This window comes from Cetorhinus maximus, chromosome 12 (genome assembly GCF_964194155.1).
Source record: "Cetorhinus maximus chromosome 12, sCetMax3.hap1.1, whole genome shotgun sequence".
Classification (NCBI taxonomy): Eukaryota; Metazoa; Chordata; class Chondrichthyes; order Lamniformes; family Cetorhinidae; genus Cetorhinus; species Cetorhinus maximus.
Genome location: NC_135890.1, coordinates 72,756,971 through 72,770,115, shown reverse-complemented (window position 1 = coordinate 72,770,115; position 13,145 = coordinate 72,756,971). Strand labels below are relative to the sequence as shown.

Below are 13,145 nucleotides of genomic sequence, written 5' to 3'. Positions count from 1 at the left end.
CTCATTAGAAACAGGATTTCCTGCAGAGTTTCATGTCACTGGGGCATCAAGATCCATGACTGACCCCAATAAACTGAGAGCAAATACTTTTGCAGCAGTCTGTAACACTGAAATGGCCAAAATAAAAATCTCAAACAAATGCCCTATGTGACTGTGATGTACCATCCCATCTTCTCAATCTGTCTGCACCCTTTGCTACAGTTGACCACATCATCCTCCTCCAACTCCTCTCCTCCATGTTGTTAAGTGGAAATTTTGCTGGTTTAGTTTTTGACAGGAGTTTGATGTGAGGGTAGTTTATGAACATGCACCAGCAATAATCCTGTTCCAGACGCACTTGGATATGTATCTTGTGTTTTTGGAGCGAGGAGTCTGTTTCAGTGCATGATTTCTCACTGAATTAGCTGAGTGGGGCTGCCCCTGTTTAGTTCCACGCTTATCTGTCCAGTTTTGACCAGAGAATCTACTACAATGGCTTCTCTTCCCACATCATTACCTCAGGAGGTGCCCAAAGACCTATCCTTGGCCCCTTACATTCTTTTCCATCGACATGCTGCTCCTCGCTGACATAAAAAATGTAGTCAGGTTCCACGAGTATGCTGCTGACACTCGGCTCTCCCTCCCCATCACTCATCTCCACCCCTGCAAGGTAACTTGTCCGATAACCAATCCCAAATGAGCTGAAATCTCCTCCAATTAAATATTGGGGAGACTTGAGCCATTGTCTTTAGCTCCCACCACAAACTCCATTCCATAGCAATCTACTCCATCCCTCTCCCTGGCCACTGTCTCAAGCAAATTGCCTCCCTACACCTCCCTCTCTCTTTTATGACCAACCTAAAAAACCTACCTCCTCCTTTGGTTCAAGACAAGTTTTAGTTGATTATGCTCCTCTGAAGTGCCTTGGGGTGTTTTACTGTTAGAGGTGCTATATAAATGCATGTTGTTAGGTACAAAATAATTTTCCTCTGAGCAGCATTATACAAAATAAAATAACAGCGAGAAACCATGTACCGAAATAGACTCTTCCATCTAAAAACACAAGGTACACACCCAAGAGCGTCTGGAACAGGATTACTGCCGGTGCACATTCATAAACTACCCTCATATTGATCCCCTGTCAAAAATTAAACCACTTACAACATAATTACATGAAAACTTAAGATTTGGTACAAAGCTCCCCATTCTGAATCATATCTGATTGACCCTTACACACCTTTCACTACCGAAGTGACTTATGTTCCCTCTTTCTGTACAGCCTGCACAATAAGATAATAAAGTCTAATTTTACACTCTCCAAATCAGGGTGGGTAGGCATCCCTGGGCTCTCACTCACTGGTGTATTGTCCCTACCCCTGGGCGCGCACACACACACTCTCTCTCTCTCTCTCCCTCTCACACACACACATGCTGGATCAGGGGTGGTGGGAACCACGCAGAATCCCTTGATGCCTTCACTCAAACTAGCCCAATCCCAGATTCACACAAACAAACAGACTCTATTCTAGGAATGCATGGGGTGGTGACACACTGGTCCCATTCCCAGGCTCCCTCACACTCTGGCCCCATCCTTTGGTTTACTTGCTCACTGGTATTAATTAGACCTACTGCTTTTTTTGATCTATATTAAATGACTGAGACTTGGGTGTACAGGGAACAAATTCAAAATTTGCAGATGACAAAACTTAGGAGTACTGTGAAATATGGGGAGGGTAGTGATAGACTTCGAAAGAGCATAGACAGGCTGGTGGAATGCATGGACTTGAGATATGAAACTTATGCAGAAGTGCAAAGTGATACATTTAGACAGGTAGAAAGGATGAGGAGAGGCAATATAAACTAAAGGGTACAATTCTAAAGAGGGTACAGGAACAGAGAGGTCTGAGAGTATATGTGCAGAAATAATAGAAACATAGAAAATAGGAGTAGGTCATTCAGTCCTTCGAGCCTGCTCCACTATTCAATATGATCATGGCTGATCCGCTATCACAACGTCATACTACCATGCTCTCCCCATATCCCTTGACAGCTTTAGAATCTAGAAATTTATTTTCTCCTTGAATATATTCAGTGACTTGGCCTTAACAGCCTTCTGTGGTAGAGAATTCCACAGGTTCACCACCCTCTGAGTGAAGAAGTTTCTCCTTATCTCAGCCCAAAATGGCCTACCCTGTATCCTGAGGTCATAGACACCCTGCCCCCCACTAGAGGAAACATCATCCCTACATCCAGTCTGGCTAGCCCTGTCAGAATTTTATACGTTTCAACCAGATCTCCACTCATTCTTCTAAACTCCAGTGAATATAGGCCTGATCGGCACAATCTCTCCTCATATGACAATCCTGCCATCCCTGGAATCAGTCTGGTGAACCTTCACTGCACTCCCTCTATGGCAAGTATATCCTTTCTTGGGTAAGGAGACCAAAACTGCGCACAATGCTCCAGGTGTGGTCTCACCAAGGCCCTGAACAGCTGCAGTAAGACATCCTTGCTCCTGTTCTCAAATCCTCTTGCAATGAAGGCCAACATACCATTTGCCTTCTTAATTGCTTGCTGCTTTCTAATCAAAGGTGGCAGGACAGGTCGAGATAGTGGTTAATAAGGCATATGGGATCCTGTGCTTTATAAACAGAGGCATAAGAGTACAAAAGCAAGGAAGTTAAGATGGACCTTTAAATAACACTGGTTCTGCCTCGATTGGAGTGTTTTGTACGCATTTCAGGAAGGATGCAAAGGCGTAATACAGGGTGCAGAAAAGATTTACAAGATTGGTTCCAGGGATTGGGGACTACAGTTAAGTGGAAAGATTGGAGAAGCCGGCATTGTTCTCCTTAAAGAGAAGGTTGAGAGGAAATTTCAAAGAGATGTTCAAAATCATGAAGGGTCTAAACAGTAGACAGGGAGAAACTTTTTCCAATGGTGGAAGAGTTGAGAACCAGAGGACACCAATTTAAGGTGATGAACCAACAGTGGTTAGGATCTGGAGTGCACTGCCTGAGGTTGTGGTAAAGACAGATTCAATCATGGCTTTCAAAAGGGAATTGAATAAATACTCAAAGAGAAAAAAATCTGCAGGGCTCCAGGGAAAGGGCAGGGGAGTGGCGCTAACTGAGTTGCTCTTGCAGAATGTCTGCACAGACAGATCAGGCCAAATGGCCTCATTCTGTGCTATAACCATTCCATGATTTGCTGACACAATCCCTAGGAACTCTCACTCACTGGCTCAGGCTCCAACACTCATTAAGACTGCTGGATGACCCCATCTCCAGGATGCTTTACATTTACCGGTACAGAGACAAACACAGGCCCGCCCCTGAACTTTGTCACAATGATACAATCACCTAATCCTCAGGCATTTACACTCCCTCCTTCTAACATCTCTCTCATTTTACACACTGGTCCAGTTCTCTGATATGCACATGCTGATATATTTGCTTTATTCCCAGACTCTCAGAATAGATTTCCCACACCCATCTGCTCCCCTGGCCCCTCCCCCACCTGGCTCCATCCTCCAGCCCCTCCCCCTCCCCTCACCCTGGCCCACCTCCTTCACTCCCAACCACCCTCTCCCTGAACCCTCCCCTCACCCAAAACCCCCGAACCATCGCCGTACCGAAACCCACTCCCTCCCCTCCGCCAAAACCCCTGCTCTCCTTCCCCCCTCCCCGGTCCCACACTCCACCCACCCTCTCCTGGCCCCTTCCTCATCATGTCCCCGGACTCCCTCACTCACTCCCCTCTGACAGGCCCCTCCCCTTTCCTCAGCCCCTCCCTCACCTCCCCCTGGCCACTCAAACCGGCCCCTCACTACCTCCCTCCCCTCCATTCTCCCCTGCACCCCGCCCCCCCTTTCATTCTCCCCGGCCCTTCCCACTGGACATTTCCTCCCTCCCTGCCACAACCACTGGCCCCGAACCCAAGTCCACCCCCTCCCTCCGGCCTCTTGCTCCCTCCCCTCCGGCCCCTCGCACCTCCCGTCCCCCTCTCCCTGGCCCCTCCCCCCAGCACCTCACTCACCCCTCGGCCCGTCACTCACTCCCCCCCAACAGTCCCCTCCCCTCCGGCCCTTTGCCCACTCCCCCAGGCCTCTCGCCCGCTCCCTTACTGCCCCCGGCTCCTCGCTCGCCCCTGGCTCCTCGCTCGCTCCCCTACTCCCCTCGCTCCCTCCCCTACTCCCACCGGCCACTCGCTCGCTCCCTCCCCCTCAGCCCCTTGTCCACTCCCCCTGGCCCCTTGCCCGCTCTCCTACTGCCCCCGACGCCTCGCTCGCTCCCTCCCCTACTCCCACTGGCCCCTCGCTCCCTCCCTCCCCCCCAGCCCCTTGCCCACTCCCCCTGGCTCCTTGCCCGCTCCCCTACTCCCCCCGGCCCCTCGCTCGCTCCCTCCCCCCCCTGCAACTCGCTCCCTCCCTCCTCTACTATGACGGACCCTCGGCCACTCCCCCAGGCACCTCGCTCGCTCCCTCCCTTACTCCCCCCCAGCCCGTTGCTCGCTGCCTCCCCTACTTCGCCCGGACCCTCACCTGCTCCCCCAAGACCCTCGCCCACGGCCCCGCTCCCCTCAGCCACTCCCACTGGCACCTCGCTCCCTCCCCACTTCGTCCGGACACTCGCCCGCTCTCCCCGCCACCCCGCCCCTCCTGCTCAGTCGCTCTCCCCGCCCCCTCCCTGCCCCCTCAGCCCTCACTCGCGCTCCCCCCTCGCCCTCACACTCGCGCTCCCCCCTCGCCCTCACTCGCGCTCCCCCCTCGCCCTCACTCGCGCTCCCCCTTCGCCCTCACTCGCGCTCTCCCCTCGCCCTCACTCGCGCTCTCCCCTCGCCCTCACTCGCGCTCTCCCCTCCCTCCCTCGCTCTCCCCTCCCTCCCTCCCTCGCTCTCCCTGCTCCCCTCCCTCCCACTCTCCCTGCTCCCCTCCCTCCCAATCTCCCCTCCCTCTCCCTCTCCTCTCCCTCCCTCCCTCTCCCCTCCTTCCCTCCCTCTCCCCGCTCCCCTCCCTCCCTCCCTCCCCCCGCTCCCCTCCCTCCCTCGCTCCCCTCCCTCCCTCTCCCCGCTCCCCTCCCTCCCTCTCCCCGCTCCCCTCCCTCCCTCTCCCCGCTCCCCTCCCTCTCTCTCCCCGCTCCCCTCCCTCCCTCTCCCCGCTCCCCTCCCTCCCTCCCTCTCCCCGCTCCCCACCCTCGCTCTCCCCGCTCCCCTCCCTCTCTCGCTCTCCCCGCTCCCCTCCCTCCCTCGCTCTCCCCGCTCCCCTCCCTCCCTCGCTCTCCTCCCTCCCTCGCTCTCCCCGCTCCCCTCCCTCGCTCTCCCCGCTCCCCTCCCTCCCGCTCCCCTCGCTCTCCCCGCTCCCCTCCCTCCCTCGCTCTCCCTGCTCCCCTCCCTCCCTCGCTCTCCCCGCTCACCTCCCTCCCTCCCTCGCTCTCCCCGCTCCCCTCCCTCCCTCCCCCCGCTCCCCTCCCTCCCTCCCCCCGCTCCCCTCCCTCCCTCCCTCTCCCCGCTCCTCTCCCTCTCCCTCCCTCTCCCCGCTCCCCTCCCTCCCTCGCTCTCCCCGCTCCCCTCCCTCGCTCTCCCCGCTCCACTCCCTCCCTCGCTCTCCCCGCTCCCCTCCCTCCCCCGCCTCCCTCGCTCTCCTCCCTCCCTCGCTCTCCCTGCTCCCCTCCCTCGCTCTCCCCGTTCCCCTCCCTCCCTCGCTCTCCCCGCTCCCCTCCCTCGCTCTCCCCGCTCCCCTCCCTCCCTCGTTCTCCCCGCTCACCTCCCTCCCTCCCTCGCTCTCCCCGCTCCCTCCCTCCCTGCTCACCTCCCTCCCTCCCTCGCTCTCCCCGCTCCCTCCCTCCCTCGCTCCCCTCCCTCCCTCCCTCGCTCTCCCCGCTCCCCTCCCTCCCTCCCCCCGCTCTCTCTCCCCGCTCCCCTCCCTCCCTCTCCCCGCTCCCCTCCCTCCCTCCCTCTCCCCGCTCCCCTCCCTCCTTCCCTCGCTCTCCCCGCTCCCCTCCCTCCCTCCCTCGCTCTCCCCGCTCCCCTCCCTCCTTCGCTCTCCCCGCTCCCCTCCCTCGCTCTCCCCGCTCCCCTCCCTCCCTCGCTCGCTCTCCCCGCTCCCCTCGCTCGCTCTCCCCGCTCCCCTCCCTCCCTCGCTCTCCCCGCTCCCCTCCCTCCCTCGCTCTCCCCGCTCCCCTCCCTCGCTCTCCCCGCTCCCCTCCCTCCCTCGCTCTCCCCGCTCCCTCCCTCGCTCTCCCCGCTCCCCTCCCTCCCTCCCTCGCTCTCCCCGCTCCCCTCGCTCGCTCGCTCTCCCCGCTCCCCTCGCTCGCTCACACTCTCTTTTCTTCCCAGGCCCTCGCCTGCTTCCCTCTCTCCAGCTCCACCCCTCCCCTCACCTCGCTCCCCTCTCTTCCCCCACCTCGCTCCCCTCTCTTCCCCTCCCGCCCCCCTCTCTTCCCCTCCCGCCCCCCTCTCACCCCCCCGCCCCCCTCTCACCCCCCCGCCCCTCTCACCCCCCCAGCCCCTCTCACCCCCCCAGCCCCTCTCACCCCCCCAGCCCCTCTCACCCCCCCAGCCCCCTCCCCATCCTCTCCCCAGCCCCTCGCTCACTCTCTCCCCTGCCCCTCTTCCCCCCCTCCCCTCTCGCCCCCCTGCCCCTCTTCCCCCCTCCCCTCTCGCCCCCCCTGCCCCTCTTCCCCCCTCCCCTCTCGCCCCCCTGCCCCTCTTCCCCCCTCCCCTCTCGCCCCCCTGCCCCTCTTCCCCCCTCCCCTCTGCCCCCCCTGCCTCTCGCCCCCCCCACCCCTCTCGCCCCCCCCACCCCTCTTCCCCCCCCCTCCCCTCTTCCCCCCCCTCCCCTCTTCCCCCCCTCCCCTCTTCCCCCCCTCCCCTCTCGCCCCCCTGCCCCTCTCGCCCCCCTGCCCCTCTTCCCCCCCCCTCCCCTCTCGCCCCCCCCCCCTCTCGCCCCCCCCCCCTCTCGCCCCCCCCTCCCCTCTCGCCCCCCCCCCTCTCGCCCCCCCTCCCCTCTTCCCCCCCTCCCCTCTCGCCCCCCTGCCCCTCTTCCCCCCCTCCCCTCTCGCCCCCCTGCCCCTCTTCCCCCCCTCCCCTCTCGCCCCCCTGCCCCTCTTCCCCCCTCCCCTCTCGCCCCCCTCCCCTCTCGCCCCCCTGCCCCTCTTCCCCCCCCCCTCCCCTCTCGCCCCCCCGCCGCCCCTCTCTCCCCCCCCCGCCCCTCTTTCCCCCCCCCGCCCCTCTTTCCCCCCCCCGCCCCTCTTTCCCCCCCCCCGCCCCTCTTTCCCCCCCCCGCCCCTCTTCCCCCCCCTGCCCCCTTCCCCCCCCTGCCCCTCTTCCCCCCCTCCCCATCCTCTTCCCTGCTCCTCTCACCCCCCCAGCCCCCCTCCCCATCCTCTCCCCAGCCCCTCGCTCACTCTCTCCCCTCCCCTATTTCCATCTCAGGAGCCGGGTGATCGCCAGTCCCAGCGCCCCGGATATTTACTCTAATCCCAGCTCCAACTTCCTCCCCACAAGCCGACCTCTGACAGGATAGAGTGTGAGGCCCTGACGGCTGCGGCCCGTCCGCCCTCGGCCTGAATGCCTGTCGCTCCCCTTCCCCAGTCTGTGCGGACGCTGGTGTCGGGGCCTTGTGCTCGGCCTGTTTCCTGCCGCTGCCGCCGCCGCCCCGGCTCCAGCGCTCGGCTTTCCCCGGCTGCCCTCCTTACCGCTGTCCCCGATGATAAGCAGCTTAAAGAGATGGTCATAATCCCTGGCCATGGCAGCGGCACTGAGCGGGGAAACTGGGGCTCAGTCTCTCAGTGGCGGCGCCGCTAACTCCGACTGTTTGTGCAGGGCGAATACGACTATCCGGCTCCCGCTCGGATCGGCTCGTTCCGGAATCGCTCGGCTCCCCAGCCGCCTCTGCCCGCCTGCTTTCCGGAAATATCCCCGACCTCCTGCACTTCGGCTCTTTCCGGAGAATGGCAGCGCCCCGCCCCCCGAGGGTTCGGCTCTTTCCGGAGACTGGCAGCGCCCCGCCCCCCGAGGGTTCGGCTCTTTCCGGAGACTGGCAGCGCCCCGCCCCCCGAGGGTTCGGCTCTTTCCGGAGACTGGCAGGGCCCCGCCCCCCGAGGTTCGGCTCTTTCCGGAGACGCTCGGCGTTTTGGGCTTGGCTGTTTCCGGAGTCGCTCGGCTTTTTCCTGCGTGGGTTTTGGGCAACTGGCAAATTATAATGAAATTATGGATGGGAAATGATGGTTCTTGAGACCATGATGTCCCGGCAAGGGAATACACAGTGAATGGTAGGACCCTAGGAAGTTCAGGGGTTCAAAGGGACCTTGGTGCACATGTCCATAGATCCCTGAAGGCAGCAGTACAGTTAGATAAGGTGGTTAAGAAGGCATATGGGCTACTTGCCTTTATTAGCCAAGGCATAAAATATAAGAGCAGGGAGGTTATGTTGGAGCTGTATAAAACACTAGTTAGGCCACAGCTGGAGTACTATGTGCACTTCCGGTCACCACACTAAAGGAAGGATGTGAATGCACTAGAGAGCGTGCAGAGGAGATGCTCCAGGATGTTGCTGGAGTGTTTCAGCAATGAAGAGAGACTAGATAGGCTGGGGTTGTTTTCCTTAAAGCAGAGAAGGCCAAGGGGGGACCTGATAGAGGTATACAAAATTATGAGGGGCATAGATAGGAAGAAACTGTTCCCTTTAGTAGAGGTGTCAGTAACCAGGGGGCATAGATTTAAGGTAAAGGGCAGGAAGTTTAGTGGGGATTTGAGGAAACGTTTTTTCACCTAGAGGGTGGTTGGTATTCTGGGACACATGCCTGAGGGGGTGGTAGAGGCGGGAACCCTCACAACATTTAAGAAGTATTTAGATGAGCACTTGAAATGCCATAACAAACAGGGCTACGGGCCAAGTGCTGGAAAATGGGATTAGAATAGATAGGTGCTTGATGGCTGGCACGGACATATGGGCCGAAGGGCCTGATTCTGTGCTATGACTATGCAAATATCTTGCTCAGGGAAACAACTGTTGAGGAACCATAAACGTAGGGTTTCAGGTTACTCCCACTCTGTGTGCCGACCCTCATCTCCATACTCCACTTCCTTAAGACCAAGGGATGCAGACTTCATAGAATCATTGAGTGGTTACAGCACAGAAGGCCATTAAGCCCTTCATGACCCTGCTGGACCCCTGCAGGAGAAACTCAGCTCATCTCACTCCCCCATCATTTCCTAATACCCCTGCAACATGTTTTCTCTTCCACTGCCCACCCAATTACCTTTTGAAAGCCACCATTGAATCTGCCTACACCACCTCCTCAGGCTGTGCATTCCAGATCATAATAATTTGTTGCATAAAAATAATTTTTTTCTTCGTATTGCTGTTGGTTCTTTTGTCGTTTACTCTAAATCAATACTCTTGAGCCTTCCACCAATGGGAAGAATTTGTCTCTATCTAGACCCCTCATGATTTTGAGCAACTCAAACAAATCTCTCAATTTTTGCTTCTCTAAGGTGAATGAGCCAGCTTCTCCAATTCACTTAACTATAAAGTCCCTCATCCCTGGAATTATCCTCATAAATATTTTCTGCACCTTTTTCTAAAGCAGTGTGGTGCCCCGAATTGAACACAATGCTTTAGCTAAGGGCAAACCAGTGTTTTATTAAGGATCACCATAACTTGCTTAGTTTTACCCTCTATGCCTTAATTTGTAAAGCCCAGGATCCCATATGCCTTTTAAATCACTCTCTCAACCTTCAATGCCACCTTCAATGATTTGTATGCATATACCCACAGGTCTCTCTGTTCCTGCACCCTCTTTAGAATTGTATCCTTCAACATATATTGCCTCTCCTTGTTCTTCTTAGCAAAATACATCACATCACACTTCTATGCATTAAATTTCATCTGTCATGGTCCACCAATTCCATCAACCTATCTAGGTCCTCTCGAAATCTATCACTATCCTCCTGCAGTTCACAACACTTGTAAGTTTTGTGTCATCTAAAAATTTTGAAATTGTGCCCTGTACACTCAGGTCTAAGTCATTAATAAAGATCAAGAAAAAATGTGGTCCTTGGATGTCCTCCAAGGATCTATTCTTCGCCTCCCCCTATTTCTCATCCACATGCTGCCCCGTGGCAACAGCAACCAAAAATACAGCATCAACTTCTACATGTACACTGATGACATCCAGCTCTAAGAAAGAAAGATGACCACTGGACATCTCAAAGGGCTTTACAGCAATGAAGTACATTTGAAGTATACTTTCTCAATCATCAAATTGTCACATTGCTTGTCTGGTGGATGAGCAGAAACAACAAACTGCCCCCTAGCCACCATCTCCATCCCTCTATCTGGCAACTGGTGGTAACCTTGGTCACTAAGATTGCCTATTTTCAACTCTGTCACATCGCTTAACTCTAGCAAGACCTGGATGACATTCAGGCTTTGGATGATAAACGGCATGTAACATTCACACTACAGAAGTGCCACAGCTGTCTCTGGGACAGCTGTCTCACAGACTAGTCAAGCAACAGCCTGACATAGTCATCCTCACGGAATCATACCTTACAGATAATGTCCCAGACTCCACCATCACCATCCCTGGGTATGTCCTGTCCAACCGGCAGGACAGGCCCAACAGAGGTGGCGGCACAGTGGTATACAGTCAGGAGGGAGTTGTCCTGGGAGTCCTCAACATCTACTCCAGACCCCATGAAGTCTCATGGCATCAGGTCAAACATGGGCAAGGAAACCTCCTGCTGATTACCACTACCGCCCTCCCTCAGCTGATCAATCAGCGCTCCTCCATGTTGAACATCGCTTAGAGGAAACACTAAGGGTGGCAAGGGTGCAGAATGTTCTCTGGGTGGGGGAACTTCAATGTCCATCACCAAAAGTGGTTCGGCAGCACCACTACTGGCCGAGCTGCCCGAGTCCTAAAGGATATAGCTGCTAGACTGGGTCTGTGGCAGGTGGTGAAGGAACCAACAAGAGTGAAAAACATACTTGACCTCATCCTCACCAACCTGCCTGCTCCAGATGCATCTGTCCATGACAGTATCAGTAGGAGTAACCGCACAGTCATTGTGGAGACGAAGTCCCACCTTCACATTGAGGATACCCTCCATCGTGTTGTGTGGCACTACCACCGTGCTAAATGGGATAGATTTCAAACAGATCTAGCAACTCAAGACTGAGAATCCATGAGGCGCTGTGGGCCATCAGCAGCAGCAGAATTGTACTCAAACACAAATTGTAACCTCATGGCCCGGCATATCCCCCACTCTACCATTACCATCAAGCCAGGGGGTCAACCCTGGTTCAATGAAGAGTGCAGGAGGGCATGCCAGGAGCAGCACCAGGCATACCTAAAAATGAGGTGTCAACCTGGTGAAGCTATAAAACAGGACTACTTGCGTGCCAAACAGCATAAGCAGCGAGTGATAGGCAGAGCTAAGCGATCCAATGGATCAGATCTAAGCTCTGCAGTCCTGCCACGTCCAGTCGTGAGTGGTGGTGGACAATTAAACAACTCACTGAGAGGAGGCTCCACAAATATCCCCATCCTCATGATGGAGGAGCCCAGCACAGCAGTGCAAAAGATAAGGCTGAAGCATTCTCAACAATCTTCAGCCAGAAGTGCCGAGTGGATGATCCATCTCGGCCTCCTCCGGAGATCCCCAGCATCACAGATGCCAGTCTTCAGCCAATTTGATTCACTCCATGTGATATCAAGAAATGGCTGAAGGCACTGGATACTGCAAAGGCTATGGACCCTGACAACATTCTGGCAATAGTACTGAAGACTTGTGCTCCAGAACATGCTGCGCTCCTAACCAAGCTGTTCCAGTACAGCTACAACACTGGCATCTACCTGGCTATGTGGAAAATTGCCCAGGTATGTCCTGTACACAAAAAGCAGGACAAATCCAACCCAGCCAATTACCGCCCCATCAGTCTACACTCCATCAGTAATGAGTCATCAACAGTGCTATCAAGCTGCACTTGCATAGCAATAAACTGCTCACTGATGCCCAGTTTAGATTCTGCCAGGGCCACTCAGCTCCTGACCTCATTACAGCCCTGGTTCAAACATGGACAAAAGAGCTGAACTCCTGAGGTGACAGCCCTGGACATCAAGGCAGCATTTGACCGAGTGTGGCATCAAGGAGCCTTAGCAAAACTGGAGTCAATGGGAACCAGGGAAAACTCTCCACTGGTTGGAATCATACCTAACACAAAGAAAGATGGTTGTGGTTGTTGGAGGTCAGTTATCTCAGCTCCAGGACATCACTGCAGGAGTTCCTCAGGATAGTGTCCTAGGCCCAATCATCTTCAGCTGCTTCATCAATGACGTTCCTTCCAGCATAAGGTCAGAAGTGGGGATGTTCACTGATGATTGCACAATGTTCAGCACCATTCGCGACTCCTCATATACTTGAGCAGTCAATGTCCAAATGCAGCAAGACCTGGACAATATCCAGACTTGGGCTGACAAGTGACAAGTAACATTCGCGCCACACAAGTGGCGGGCAATGACCATCTCCAACAAGAGAGAATCCAACCATCGCCCCTTGATGTTCAATGGCATTACCATCACTGAATCCCCCACTGTCAACATCCTGGGTGCTACCATTGACTAGAAACTGAACTGGACCAGCCATACATACTGTGGCTACAAGAGCAGGTCAGAGGCTGGGAATCGTGTGGGGAGTAACTCACCTCCTGACTCCCCAAAGCCTGTCCACCATTGACAAGGCACAAGTCAGGAGTGAGATGGAATACTCCCCACATGCCTGGATAAGTGCAACTCCTACAACACTGAAGAAGCTGGACACTGTCCAGGACAAAGCAGTCCGCTTGATTGGCACCACATCCACAAACATTCACTCCCTCCACCACCAACACACAGTAGCAGCATTGTGCACCATCTACAAGATGCACTGCAGGAATTCACCAAGGCTCCTTAGACAGCACCTTCCAAACCCACAACAACTACCATCTAGAAGGACAGGGGCAGCAGATAGATGGGAACACCACCACCTGCAAGTTCCCCTCCAAGTCACTCACCATCCTGACTTGGAAATATATCATCGCTCCTTCACTGTTGCTGGGTCAAAATCCTGGAACTCCCTCTCTAACAGCACCATGGACTACAGCGGTTCAAAAAGGCAGC

The 13,145-nt window shown here is 55.7% G+C and overlaps 1 protein-coding gene across 2 annotated transcripts in view; it reads right to left on the bottom strand.

Moving 5' to 3' along the window:
• Positions 1-7,865, bottom strand: part of rab35b (RAB35, member RAS oncogene family b) — a 46,882-nt gene extending 39,017 nt beyond the window's left edge. For both annotated transcript variants that reach the window (XM_078553867.1, XM_078553868.1), the window contains exon 1: positions 7,677-7,865. In XM_078553867.1, the coding sequence (XP_078409993.1) occupies positions 7,677-7,728 (52 nt within the window). In that variant the 5' untranslated portion in view covers positions 7,729-7,865. The remainder of the gene's footprint in view (positions 1-7,676) is intronic.
• Positions 7,866-13,145: the final 5,280 nt, after the last annotated feature.